General features: G+C 47.6%; 5 protein-coding genes across 5 annotated transcripts; all 5 read left to right on the top strand.

Annotated features, from left to right (window-relative positions):
- Positions 1 to 626: 626 nt before the first annotated feature.
- On the top strand, positions 627 to 2,036 carry TbgDal_II2270 (metallo-peptidase, Clan ME, Family M16, putative; the record flags this gene model as incomplete). Its single annotated transcript, XM_011773487.1, has 1 exon — positions 627 to 2,036. The coding sequence occupies one exon, from the start codon at positions 627 to 629 to the stop codon at positions 2,034 to 2,036; it is 1,410 nt and encodes a 469-aa protein (XP_011771789.1).
- Positions 2,037 to 2,783: 747 nt separating this feature from the next.
- Positions 2,784 to 3,596, top strand: TbgDal_II2260 (hypothetical protein, conserved; the record flags this gene model as incomplete). The annotated part of the gene is made up of 1 exon (XM_011773486.1): positions 2,784 to 3,596. The coding sequence occupies one exon, from the start codon at positions 2,784 to 2,786 to the stop codon at positions 3,594 to 3,596; it is 813 nt and encodes a 270-aa protein (XP_011771788.1).
- A 643-nt stretch (positions 3,597 to 4,239) lies between these two features.
- TbgDal_II2250 (dynein intermediate chain, putative) lies at positions 4,240 to 6,834 on the top strand (the record flags this gene model as incomplete). Its single annotated transcript, XM_011773485.1, has 1 exon — positions 4,240 to 6,834. The coding sequence occupies one exon, from the start codon at positions 4,240 to 4,242 to the stop codon at positions 6,832 to 6,834; it is 2,595 nt and encodes an 864-aa protein (XP_011771787.1).
- Positions 6,835 to 7,690: 856 nt separating this feature from the next.
- Positions 7,691 to 10,921, top strand: TbgDal_II2240 (hypothetical protein, conserved; the record flags this gene model as incomplete). Its single annotated transcript, XM_011773484.1, has 1 exon — positions 7,691 to 10,921. The coding sequence occupies one exon, from the start codon at positions 7,691 to 7,693 to the stop codon at positions 10,919 to 10,921; it is 3,231 nt and encodes a 1,076-aa protein (XP_011771786.1).
- Positions 10,922 to 12,335: 1,414 nt separating this feature from the next.
- On the top strand, positions 12,336 to 14,147 carry TbgDal_II2220 (ubiquitin activating enzyme, putative; the record flags this gene model as incomplete). The annotated part of the gene is made up of 1 exon (XM_011773483.1): positions 12,336 to 14,147. The coding sequence occupies one exon, from the start codon at positions 12,336 to 12,338 to the stop codon at positions 14,145 to 14,147; it is 1,812 nt and encodes a 603-aa protein (XP_011771785.1).
- Positions 14,148 to 14,219: the final 72 nt, after the last annotated feature.

Below are 14,219 nucleotides of genomic sequence, written 5' to 3'. Positions count from 1 at the left end.
TATATTTTTTAAAATTACTTTGTTTTCTCCTCTCACTGATTTGTCGTTGTTATTATGAGTTCCGTTAATTGACATTATCTTTTTTTTTTAGAAAGAAGTTTAGGAAAGGGAGGATTCGGTCCGCGTGAACACATTTAATTATGCGAATATCTCCATAGGTATATGTACTTGGCTGGATGCGTGAATATACCAATATTGATCTTCTTACTCTTCACTTCGCTATTGTATGACCACACTATTTCGTTCTGTTGGTTGTTCTCTCTTTTTTTTTTGTTTGGTTGTTTCCTTGTTTGGATGAAATTCATGGCGGTTTTGATTCATTTGGTTGCCGATACGCACTGTTGTATCGGCTTGCCACAAAAAAAAAAACAACCTGATTAAATTGTTCTGTATTATCAGTAGTCTTGTCCGAGGTGCAGAAGGAAACGAAGTAACGATTTCTGTGTCTTGTTCTTCACTCAAGTAGCACAGGGAAATATATAAAAGGTGGAGGGGAAACAACGAAAAAAAAAAGGTGGATATAACGTATCTTCTTTAAAAAAAAAAAAAGCGGCAAGGTGAAAATTTTCATCAACGTTTAGCGTAGGAGGTTGTGATAAGCCGAAGTAGCCAATAGAAAGCTGAATATGCTGCGTCATTGTATTCCACGTTTAGGCATAGCCAAAACAGTCATAAAAGACAATTATTCACTTTCAACACTCACCAATGGTTTGCGTGTGCTCACATGCGATGATGGTAATGGAGTCACGGGTATGGGACTCTTTATGCTGAATGGTGCCAAGTTTGAAAGTCCTGACAACGCTGGTGCTGCTGCGGTGTTTGAAGCCCTTCCGCTACGTGATAATCAAATTTATACTAGCCGTGAGATCAGCCAAGCATTGAGTGGCCTCGGTAACGCTTTTAAGGTGACGAATAATAAAGAAGCTCTCTCCGTTATTCTCATGCTGCCGCGATACCACCAGCGTGATGGGTTGGAGCTTCTTAACGCCATGTGCCTCCACCCCACGCGAAATGAGGAGGAGTTTCGCGTTGCAAAGGAGAAAACACACGAGCGAACATTGTTATACGATCGTGACGCTACCAGTGTATGTTTTGAGCTTGTCCATGAAGCGGGATGGAACGGTAAAGGTCTGGGACATTCCCTCAATCCAAAAAAGGAAGAACTCGACAAACTTACGTTGGAGAAATTTACGGCGTTCCACAGCGCCTGCACACGTCCAGAGCGTACCGTACTAGCCGCGACGGGAGTGGCCGATCACAAGTCGTTTGCTGAAGAGGTGGAGAAGTTGTTGCGGTTCAACAATGCAGACGTAGCGGTGCAGGCAATGCCGCAGCTGCAACCCGGTTACTACCCCTATACGGGTGGCAGTCGTTTGGTCCACCGCACGGAGGCTCCAGAAAGCGTGAATAAGTTTCAAGAGAAGAGTTTGAGTCATGTGGCTCTCTTCTTTCAGGGCGTACCAATCAACCACCCGGATTATTACAACATAAGTGTGATTCAAACACTTCTTGGCGGGGGCACATCGTTTAGCTCCGGTGGTCCTGGTAAAGGGATGCAGACAAAGTTGTTCCGTGAGGTGCTTAATAGGGAAGGTTTCTTACATGGGCTAGAATGCATCACTGCGTGGTATAGTGACGGCGGATTGTTTGGGCTTTATGGTACTGCCCCCCATCAGGCCGTTGTATCGCTTCTTAACGTAATGATATATCAAGCGGCGTCTATTTGCCAACGGGTTAGTCCCACGCATTTAGAAATGGCGAAGAATCAACTCCGCTCGCAGCTCATATTGCTAGGTGAGGGGAGAGAACAACTCCTCTCTGATATGGGTTTCAACTTGGTTGTGCACAATCACATAATAACAGCCACGGAAACAATGGAAGGAACACGCAACATAACATTGGATGACTTGAAACGTGTTTGCGCTGATATGATAAAAAAGCCACTCACATTCACTGTGTATGGCGACACGACGAAGATGCCATCACATGAGTCCTTGGAAGAAACCGTTCGCAAAACTTATGAGAAACTAAACTGATATCAGTTCTCACTTACACGTACGTAAAATAAAAAAACAAAAAAGGGAAGAAAAACAAAGTTCACATCGAATTCAGTCAGATTTATTAATTTACATATTTTCACAATTTTTTTTTGTGCGAATAACATTTTGTGGGGTGAGTTCTGGTGTCCCATAAATGGTTGTCGTTTCCTTTTGTATTTGTGTTTGTGTGTGTGTGTGTGTTTGCCACCATGTGCAACCTTTCATTTGATTTTAATGACATCCATAACTTTTTTCTGTCTCGACACTATCATATGTTTGTTGTCTGTTCTCGTTTTCTTTTCTCTTCTCATCGTTCTTCCCCCAATTCGTCGCGGACCGCATTTCTATATATCACATTCATCTGTGAAAGGCTGGTTTGCAAAATTTGCCTCAAATATATTTTAAAAAAGAAAAAAAAGGCAAAACACACTTCTTATATACTGCACTAGCTCATTAGATCGGTGTTACTTACTTCATTAATAACGCAACTATTTGTTCATTTAAGTGAAGCGGATAACGGACGCGTCACCGCATAAGGGGAAGAGCAGACACCGATCGTGAAGCAAAGAGAAAAAAGAAAACAGTAGAGGGTGCTCCGCAGAAACTCGGTGTGGCACAAAAGAGGTGAGAAGGGAAACAGAAAAGAAAAAAAGGAAAGGCTGTTAACAGTGTGTAGAGAGAGGAAGAGTGGAGAAACTAAAAAGAAAAGAAAGCAAAGACGAGGACAGAAATCTACTGGTGGAGATGCTTTTAATTGCCGTCACAATCATTGTGGCGCTCCTCGTTGCCTATTACATCTCCACCCTCTTTTCCGCAGTCCGAGGAACCACACGACGACGCTCTCGCTCCGTGCTGTTGGTTGGCCTCACTGGTAGTGGCAAAACAACATTGTTTGCGCAGCTGGTGGCGCGAAAACGTGTGGAAGTGCGCACAAGTATGGAACCCAACAGGGGCGTGATGCGGCTGGCGTCTGCAGCCGAAAATGAGGATCCCACCGCAGGATCGGAATCAAGTGGTGTGACAATTATTGACTTCCCCGGACACCGCCGCCTGCGCGAGTCCCTCATGCGAGCTCTTGAAGAAGTAAAGAAGGTTGTGTTTGTTGTTGACGCAGTCACTATTCAAGACCCCCACGAGGGGGCTGAAGCTGTGGCAGAGCTTATAGTTGCTGTCCTTTCTTCCACTGAATTTTTCGGCGTGGAAAGTGTGTTGATTGCGTGCACGAAACGTGATGAACTGACGAGCTACTCCGCAAAGGCTGTGCAGAAACTGCTCGAGAAGGAAATAACGCACTGCTTGAGCACCCGCCACGGCGGCGTGCAGCGGCTCGAGAGTATTGTAAATGCGTCGGGGGTTGCCGTAGGTTCGGGTAACAAATCACGAAGGAACGCCGCAACGCATGGCTGTCGTGCACATGAACTGTCACTGGATGAGGCGAGGAAATTCTCATTTGCCAATTTCCAGGTTCCAGTACAATTCGTGGACATCTCTTCCTTTGTTGGTCCGGAAGATCAAGTGTATAATGTGGAGCCCGTACGTGAGTTCGCGACGAGTTAACTAATACTTCACGTATGTGTGGTACGTCCCTGTAGTGCCTCCTGGCGGGAGAAGTTTCCCTTGTTGGCTCGCAGCATTCAAATGGAAGCGGAAGTGTACGCGAGCGGGGTGAGGAAGTTAGAACATATAAAAAGAGGAGAGAGGAGGGAAATTTTGCGATGGGATTCCATGGTTACTGTCACGTTTGTGTAACTGTTGCGCTTGTGTCTGTACATTCCTCTCTTTTTTGCGTTGTGTTTTCTCACTTTCTCACCCAAAGTTGAAAATAAACTGTATTTTTAAATACGGTGGGGTATAATGGTGGATCATCTTTGTCTAGCTCCTTATTTTTTCTTTATTACCGCGTTTGTATGTATTTTCACCTTTTTCTTTACCTATATATATATTTTTTGCGATTGTTTCGTGCCCTTTCTTCCCCTTCTTCACGCTCATTACATCATGGAGGGCGGGTAATTTTCAACCTCGTTGCATCTTTCAACGGTTTCCGACAAGCAAAGAGAGGATACAGCTGGGAGGGACAACAGTGTGGAAGGAGGCATTGCACTTAAAGTTCACGAAGGGCAAATACAGAAACGCACACCTATATTGCAAAGCTGTGGAGAGGGGGATAAAGCAAAAAAAGGAAAAAAAAGTAAGTGCAAATATGAAAAATGGCTCCTCGAGTGGAAACCAAATGTCAACCACGGGCGGACACCGCCGGGGCGGCAGTGACCGTAGCGCGGTGAGAGGTTCCCACGTCCGTCGGGGTAAAGGGGAAGGCAGACGGCGCTCAACGGACTCAAAAAAGGAAGTAGAAGCAGCAATTCACGTTCTGGACAATGGCGTTGACCGTACACCGCTTCCACTTCAAAGGGCTGGTAGCGGAGCTCCGCACGATCCGCGTCACCCCTTTAGTCAGAACACAAGCGGTCAGATAACGACGTCTGTAAGTCAAGCAATGCTTCCCGACTCCAACTCCATATTTCAGTCATCTGCCCTGAATGCTTCCGCTGATGTTGTTCCAATTCCATCCACGGGAGAAGGGGCAAATCAATCTCAAGTCGGATTCCTCACCGCGTCGTCCTCACTCACGAGTATTTCAATTGATCACCGCCTCTCGAGCACAACCACCGGTTCCGCTCGAGCAGCCGGAAGTGGTCCGCTGGCTGACGCGCCGCCACACACGTCGTGGGATGGTCACGGCCGCGGCGACGCGACGCAGGTGCTCACTCGGGAGCAGCGCCGCGAGTGGTTAGAGGAAAAAACAACTGTTGTGCTTCACGAAACCCCAACGATCATGCTCTACATGCACCAGGATGAAGTAGTTCCAAACGATCGGCCGACTGAGTTAAACGAAGTTTTAGAGCGCAACAAAGCGTATGCCGAGTTGGTTGAGGCAAAACGTGTGGACGAGGGGACGCGGTTTCAGGTGAAGGGCTCCTGGACGTTTGCGCCACCGAAAAAGTCTATTCACTCTGCCATACAGCCTCCGTCCAAAAAGAATTCTGGTGGGTTACAAGTCACACCGTGGATGCTTCGCGACGCGTTTGCGCATTTTGCCGAAAATGATACAAATGACGAAGACCAAGAGGGAACCGCGGATGAGGAGGAGGAGGAAGTAGAACTTGTTGAGGACCCCTCGGATACCGGAAAGGATACGGGTTCCGAGCGCACAACAGATCCTAGTAATGCAAGTACATCCCAACAGTCAGTGGCGTGGATGTTTTCGGACACGATCATGTCAACCCTGCGCGTGATGGAGCGCGTAGTCGTGCAGAATACCATGGAAGAGGTGCAGCTCTCCTATAGAGGGATAGTAATGGATCCGGAAGCTTGTCGGGTAAGGAAGGAGGAAGCGGCAACGTCAGGTCTGATGAGACCTGATTCAGACGACATGAACTCTGCAACTACGGATGATAATAAAGAAGCAGAGCAGCAGAATGATCAACAGACAGCTGGGGTCGACGATTCTGCTGCGGCAGTTGCACAAAAGGCGGAAGTGCCACCAGTGAAGTTGCCTGAAGATGTGAGGGCCTTATGGACGTTTCGATCGCCCATCACAAAGCGGCGCGAGGTAACCTGTATGGCGTGGAATTGCAAAGAGACCGACATTCTTGCTGTGGGTTACAGCGCGTATCATGACGAAGAGACTCAAATGTTAGATGCCCCACACATGTTTCATGGTGGTATTGTATGTTGCTGGTCGCTCAAGAATCCTCTTGCTCCTGAGCGCGTTATTCAACTTTCCTCCGAAGCTGGTGTTTCCTCCATTGCCTTTTCCGACGAGCATCCGAGTCTTCTTGCGGTCGGAAATACGGAGGGGCGCATCGTTATTTATGACATACGAAAGGACACAAATATCCCCGCTATCAAAACCACCCTCACAAGCGGTCAGCACACTGGGGCGGTGTGGGAGCTGAAATGGGTGGCGCGGCGGAAGGAGCGGGGAGAGTTCCTCCTTTCCATATCCGGCGATGGTCGTGTTGTACAGTGGGCTGTCGGTAAAACCATTGAGCGTGTGGCTCCTGATCTTATGAACCTCAAGAGGCAGCACGGTGCCGCATCAGAGTCTGCGTTCGCCGCTGAGTCGAGCGGCGTCCTGAATGGTAAAAAAGATGGCGCTCCTGCGGGTCTGAAAATGCCGACGCAACGACGTAGATGTGAAGCGCTTTTTTCACGGCAATGTGGTGGTATGTGCTTTGATGTCTGTCCAGCTGATGGAAGTGTGTATGTAGTTGGTACGGAAGATGGTTCCGTGCATCAATGCAACAAGAGTCAGACAGAGAACTACGAACTAGACTATGCCCCCCACTCTGAGCTAGTGTATCGCGTGCGGTGGTCTCCATACAGTGACAACTATTTTCTAACTTGTTCGGCTGACTGGAGTTCCCGTCTTTATCGCCTTGGTCAATCTGCACAAGTGCTGACGTTTGACAGTCCCAACCAGGATGCGGTGCAGGATGTGGCGTGGTCCTACGCAAACTCTACAAGTTTTGCCACCGTAAGTGCACAAGGAAGTGTCGAATTTTGGTCCATTGCCGAATCCATTCATCCTACCTCTCGTGTGCAATATGTGGACAGGCGACGCCTCACCGCGGTGCTATTCGCTGAACAAGATGCCCCTGCTGTTGTGGTAGGCGATGAGAAGGGTGATGTCACGGTCTTTCGTCTTATCGGTCAGTACTACAGTAGTATGAACTTGTCTCTGGAGGAACAAGAACGTGAGTTGGAGGATGTAGTTCGAAAGGCGACCACATAACTTGTGCCGTACCGTGCGGTATTTAGGCACTGGAAAACAGAGCAGCTGTAGCATGAGAAGACGGTGACTTTTGTTGGGAGCAAGGCAAATGTTACCGCTGGCGTCCGCATGGTGATGTACATTAGTAGCAGGACAGGGCAAAATGGATCAGAAAGGCTCGATACCTGCATGTGACTAGGGGAGTGCACCTTTCTAACTGAGGTGCGCAAACTGGATGGTCATCAGAGGGCATAAAGAAAAAAATGAGGCTAACGTAAAACAAAGATAAAAATATGATGGGGAGGTGAAACTGCAGCAGTGGAGACAAACTATTAGTTTTTAGACCTTACGCGGTTCATCTCCTGGAGTTGGTACAAGAAGAAAGAAGTAACTATGTATTAAAATGCAAAAAGGAATAAAAGTGAGAAATTAGAGCAATGAAAGAGATTTAAGGGCTCACAGGTTCTCTTATAATGTTTTCTTGGTCAATTAATCTCAGCACAGATCATTTTACATTTTACGGTTTTACTCATTGTGGGGTGCGTTTTGTTCTGTGAACGCGTTCCTCATGTCGTCTACTTCCCAGCCATAGAGCTCTGTTTGGTGTGTGTACGTACTACACCTTGTTCCCAACCGTCGCACCAGACAAGCGAAAAGGAGTCAAGTATGGTTTCAGCCTTTTAAAAAAAAAATCCCTGAAACTGTGGTTTCTTTCTACCGTATCCTTCAATGCACGTTCACTCCGGATCATCTTAATGTTGAATTTTCCCTCCCGTGGAACCCACCACACTTAGTTCAACCATCACAGTATTTAGATATACTTTTCGCTCGGCTCCCATACTAGATAGTGCCGCATTCGCATATTGAAGCGGTGGTAATGTCTTCGAGTCGTGGAAGTTTTCCTGAAAGCTTAGAAGGTGCACCCGACACAAATGCTGAGGAGGATGAAGTTAATCTCCACGACATATCGTCTCCTCCTGATCTTGCCAATACCAGGAAAGGTATCGACGCAAGTGATTGCGTGACACTAAATGACGAACGAGACTTTGAAACTGCCTCTCCACCCATGGACCCTAAAGAAAACGAGACAATTGAAGCAGTCAAGAGCTCAGATACCACTGAAACACACCAAGTTCCAAGAAGCATCTGTGGCACAAATAAGGAAAATCATATTGGAGAAATTGAAAAAAAAAGCTACGGAACAGACGATGTAACCACTGATGCCGCTGAGACTGTAGAAATCATGGAAGTTTCAGAGATTGTTGAGGCAGATGATGCCACTGAGACTGTCGAAACTATGGAAGTTGCAGAAACTGTTGAAGCAGATGATGCCACTGAGACTGTGGAAGCCACAGAAGTTGCAGAAACTGCTGAGGCTATCAATGCCACTGAGACTGTGGAAGCCACGGAAGTTGCAGAAACTGTTGAGGCTCTCAATGCCACTGAGACTGTGGAAGCCACGGAAGTTGCAGAAACTGTTGAGGCTCTCAATGCCACTGAGACTGTGGAAGCCACGGAAGTTGCAGAAACTGTTGAGGCTCTCAATGCCACTGAGACTGTCGAAACTATGGAAGTTGCAGAAGCTGTTGAGGCTCTCAATGCCACTGAGACTGTGGAAGCCACAGAAGTTGCAGAGATTGTTGAGGCTGTCAATGCCACTGAGACTGTCGAAACCATGGAAGTTGCAGAAACTGTTGAGGCAGATGATGCCACTGAGACTGTGGAAGCCACGGAAGTTGCAGAAACTGCTGAAGCTATCAATGCCACTGAGACTGTGGAAGCCACAGAAGTTGCAGAAACTGCTGAGGCTCTCAATGCCACTGAGACTGTGGAAGCCACGGAAGTTGCAGAAACTGTTGAGGCTCTCAATGCCACTGAGACTGTGGAAGCCACGGAAGTTGCAGAAGCTGTTGAGGCTCTCAATGCCACTGAGACTGTGGAAGCCACGGAAGTTGCAGAAGCTGTTGAGGCTCTCAATGCCACTGAGACTGTGGAAGCCACGGAAGTTGCAGAAGCTGTTGAGGCTCTCAATGCCACTGAGACTGTGGAAGCCACGGAAGTTGCAGAAGCTGTTGAGGCTCTCAATGCCACTGAGACTGTGGAAGCCACGGAAGTTGCAGAAGCTGTTGAGGCTCTCAATGCCACTGAGACTGTGGAAGCCACAGAAGTTGCAGAAACTGCTGAGGCTCTCAATGCCACTGAGACTGTGGAAGCCACGGAAGTTGCAGAAGCTGTTGAGGCTCTCAATGCCACTGAGACTGTGGAAGCCACGGAAGTTGCAGAAGCTGTTGAGGCTCTCAATGCCACTGAGACTGTGGAAGCCACGGAAGTTGCAGAAGCTGTTGAGGCTCTCAATGCCACTGAGACTGTGGAAGCCACAGAAGTTGCAGAAGCTGTTGAGGCTATCAATGCCACTGAGACTGTGGAAGCCACAGAAGTTGCAGAAACTGCTGAGGCTCTCAATGCCACTGAGACTGTGGAAGCCACGGAAGTTGCAGAAGCTGTTGAGGCTCTCAATGCCACTGAGACTGTGGAAGCCACGGAAGTTGCAGAAGCTGTTGAGGCTCTCAATGCCACTGAGACTGTGGAAGCCACGGAAGTTGCAGAAGCTGTTGAGGCTCTCAATGCCACTGAGACTGTGGAAGCCACAGAAGTTTTCGAGGGAGCCGAGGTTACAATTAGCGTTGATGGCACTGATTATGTTGTTGTGGTAGAGGAGTCTGAGATTGTTTACCAAGCAGACACGACTAGGGATGACAGTGTAGTTGAAGGTGCAATAACCTCCGGTGGTATCGAGGTCGATAATGACGCAAAGGCCGCAGACAAAAACAAAGCTACCCACGAAGCTGTAGAGGTGCTCAAGGACCTAGAGAGTGAGCGGGCCGCCAACAACACTGAGGCTCCTCTTGCTGAGGTTACTGGAGTAGAAACTGACGCAATTGCCTCCGCTGGGGCTGTTGATGATATTAAGACCCTTGAGGATCCGAGTGGAGAAAATCCCCCGGTTGTTGAATATGATGAAGTTGTCAATACTGTTGGTTCCGCTGGAGTTTCTGGAGGCGCCCGGGGTGAACAGGATATCGCGGTAGTTAGTAGCAGAGAGGATGATGTGAAAAATACGGAAGGTAGTGGATTTCCAGAGCGGAAAGAGACAGAAACGAGCGCCACTACACCAACTCCTTTACACTCAGATGCAGGAGTAAGGGCCCAGACGGCGGGTCCGGGTGGTATGGCAAAGGAACTTGCATTGCCGAAGGATGCCAGCGCCGACGGACCGAAAAGGGTGGAGAGCGCCGCTGTCAATCCCTCCGAAAAGAAGGATCTCACACCGAATGTGGGGAAGGAGCCACAACGGACATTGGAAAAGAGCAAAGGGGATAAGCCTGCGAAACAGGAGGTGTTAGCATCTGCTCAGCACCAACCCGCAGCTGGAACGGTGGGCAAGCATGTCAGGAGAAAAAGGAAAGGTCTCCTTTACGAAAATTATTACGGTCCCCACGTTATACAGAGGGTTCGTAACCCCCTTAATTTAACTCCCGCCGAAGAATACTCTGTCTTTCGCGCTCGCAACGGTGTTTCCCTCAACTATACGGGTCCTATCCACGTTGTTGAGGAGATTCACGTCGGGTGTGCTTACTGTGGCTGTCCCGTTGACGCCGTCACACGTGTCGAAGCCGGAAAATTGCATTTCCATCCACAATGTATTCGCTGCAAACTGTGTGGTGCGAATAGCATATCAGACGCGTACTTCCAGGTAACTAATAATAGTGTCATTTGCTCCGAGTGCAGTGTGAGGGGTTTATCAGAAAATGTGGCCAAGGAGGAGGCCGCTGATGATACGATGTTCACGAGTAACTTCCGTCATAAGTTCGAAAGGGCGATTCGGCGTTTTGATGTTAATTCTGAGCGGCGTCCCAGGTTAAATGTAAATGCAGAGGGTATAATCCCACCTACGCTGACGCTGAACATAGATCACGAGCGTGGAAGCAGCACCAACTCCAAAAGACTCGCTCTGATTCATCGTCAACAATATTACTCACAGAATGATAACAATATTATCTGCCTGTCACCTCCTGAATCACCATCGATATCACCGAAGAAGAATTGATAGGGGGGTGTATCGTTACTTCATTCCGTGTTTGTTTTATTTTTCGTACCACGTGGCGCTGATCCTTTCGTTAGACGTGGTGACTTGAGCTTCCTTTTCTTTTTCTTACTTTCATTTATCCTTCTTATCTTTCGTTCATTTGTCTATACCAAACTGTGCACACACGTCAGATGGTTGCCACTTTGACACACGTTTGCCCTACCCTCCCTGCTCTTATATGTTTATGTATTAGATGTTCGAAGCAAAATACCATCACAATTTTGCCTTCCACGCGTGGTTTATCGTTCTATCTAACTTACCCCCTTTTTTGTGCAATTTGGCTGGCATACGTCGTGCTTGCTCTTTTTTAAAAAAAAAGGAAAAAAGGAAGGGGGAGTTGTTTCTTTTTTTTTTAGTGTGTTGATTTTTTTTTCTTTTCTGCGCTTTGTTTGTCTACTATTCTTCATTTCGTCCTTTCTGTTGCATGTATATTGTGGCTGTCATTCCCAAACTCGTCTAGTGATGAGGAGTGAGAGAAGAGGAAAAGAGAAAAAAAGAAAAAGAAAGCAAAAGGGAGGGGAAGAAGGGAAGGCTCGAGGGAGACCTCCCGTTTTCCAACTGTGTAACTGTAGGTAAGGAGGAAATCACTGCTATTTGAGGGTTCACTAGTGCGTAACTGTTTCGTGTGCGTATTGTCTACGCAATGACACAAATGCAAATTTTCATACAAAGTTGTGTGGGTGCATCTGAAGGAAAGATAAAAGAGGGAAAAAGAGAAAGAAAATGGGAAAAGGGCATTATGTGGAGAGAAGGAGCGCAGTAACATCAGCGATAGCAATTATAGTTTGAAGGAGGAAAGTGTTAACCGGTGTACAGTTGCGTGCGCATTTTAAAGCTCAACACTTTTTTTTTGTTGTGTGCCACTCACAAATGAAAATGAGACGAAGGGGAAATTTTTGGTCAGATTGCAAGAACTGATTATGTCTAAAGGAAGAGAAAGGAAAGACGAAAGCAACTAGATGCCACTCGTTGTGCAGCACATTCTTCTGTATCAGTTTTTACACAACTTGAGCTTATTTCACGCCTACAGATATTGCACGTGGTTTACCACACCATTTGTATATATGCCCGACTTCTAGCTTACGCGTGTCCGTTTCCGTCACCCATTTATGGTCTCTTCTGTTTCTCATATCTTAACTATTATTCTTGCTTCACCTGTTGCTAATTTACATCCCCCCCTGTAGCGGTGTTTTTTTTTTTGTTTTTGCTGGTGGTGGAGGGAGGGGGAGAGGTGTGAAGAGCGGAAACGAGTCGTCAAAAAATTTTTGGAAAAAATATACACCCAGGTCCATACAAAAAAGGGAGATCACCTTCCCCAGTCACCGCTCGCCGCCAGCACCATCACAGTTATCGTCCTTTTTTGTTTGCGATTTGTATGAGTAATGAAAAATATGACAGGCAGCTGCGACTTTGGGGACATGCGGGACAAATGGCGTTAGCGGAGTCACACGTGGTGGTACTTGGGGCAACTGCAACCGCCGTGGAAATGCTTAAGAACATGATACTACCCGGTCTTGGCTTTTTCACGCTGGTGGACGGCTCGTTTGTAGATGCAGATACATTGGGTAATAATTACTTTGTGGAACTGAGCGATTACGCAGTAAGAAAACCTTTATCAGAAGTGTTGGTGAAGCGACTGTGTGAATTGAACCCTCATAGTAGTGGTACTGCCTGTGTACAATCCTGTGTCGAGTGGAGCGATTCGTTTATTTCATCCACTTCTGGAGGAAGAGACTTTGTAGGACGTTTCCCTACGCTCATTGTGACTACGCCTCGTCTTCCGGCTGCCCACCTCCGACGCCTGGCAGATCATCTTAAAAGTGCCCCTTTGAGGAATATACCGCTTATGTACGTTCAAACGTGTGGTTTATCTGGCATCATTCAAATACAGGACCGGGAGCGTCTCGTTGTTCATGCTGAACCAAAGCAGGAAATGCGCGTGGCAGACCTTCGCTTATTCAATCCATTTCCTGAGTTGCGCAGTTGGCTCGACGCGCATGATCCGAGAGATGAGGTTTTGTACCGTACCGATCCCGCTGGCTACGGCCACTTGCCGTGGATTGCGATGATTTATCATGCGCTCCAGTGTCTACGTTGTGATAAGGAGAATGCGGAATTTATACCGTGCAGTAAAGCGGATTATGACACCCTCCGCACTGCTGTGTCATCACTTCCGTACCTCTCAGACCGTCCTCCTGATGGAGTCCATGAAGCAATGGAGAACTGCCGTATGATACTTAACCGCCCAATGTGCCTCTCTGAATCTCTTGAACAATTACTGAGGGATCCCCGTGCGAACGGTCATTTTATTGACTGGAGCGGAGGATTCCCGGTGAGCGGCGTACCTCCCATCACCTGGGCTGTGTTGTATGGTATCAACAGGTTTATTGCCGAAAATAATGGAGTACCACCATTTTGCGGGTTTGTTCCAGATATTAACACAACAACACAATGGTACCGAGAGCTTCGTTCCATTTACAACAACAAGATGGAGGATGACTGTTGTGTTGTGCAAGGTTATGCAATGGAGGCAATTAATGCCTCTAATGTGATGGGTGGCAAATTTACTTCAGATACCGCAGCATCAACAGCACTGTTGGTGGGGGAGAAAACAGGGTTGGAAACTGAGGTTAGCGCGTTGACAAGGTCGCTTGTCCAGAATATCTGGACGCTGCAGCTAACCACGTTTTCGCCCTCTCTCGATATCGACTCTCACGAGTTGCTGCAGCGGGAATCCTTTGAACGTTATCTCTCGGATTGTGTTGATGCTAGCGAGCAATTCACTGTAATGTTGTACGCCGCTTTACTGGGGGCACGCTGCTTTGAGGAAATGTTTGGAAGATGGCCTGGCTTATTGGATTCCTTAAATGGTCGCGTGCACTACGGCGACAAGGATGATACCCTGTTGTGGATGAGTGATGGAGAGGAGTTGATACGTATTGTTGGAGAGCGAATACTAAACGAAAGCGGTAGAAGTGATAAAGTAGTCGATGAGTGTCTCATGAGGAAAGCGTGCATGGAGGTTGCGCGATGCGGCTGTGGCGAACCCTTTCCAACGGCAGGTGTTATGGGTGCGGCGGCAGCACAAGAGTGTATAAAACTTTTGCAACACCGACGGGTGCCCATACAGCGGCCGCTCGTTTTCGATGGTTATCGCAGTTGCTTCTGGGTTGCAGAGGCTCAATAATCGGTGCAAACGGTGCGGTGGTGAAAGGAAGTTGAAGAGGCTTAGCTAGGTGCCCTACTACTTTTGGATGGA

Source organism: Trypanosoma brucei, chromosome 2 (assembly GCF_000210295.1).
Source record: "Trypanosoma brucei gambiense DAL972 chromosome 2, complete sequence".
NCBI lineage: Eukaryota > Euglenozoa > Kinetoplastea > Trypanosomatida > Trypanosomatidae > Trypanosoma > Trypanosoma brucei.
Note: the sequence above shows the minus strand (reverse complement) of the source record. Positions and strands in the feature narration are given on the sequence as shown.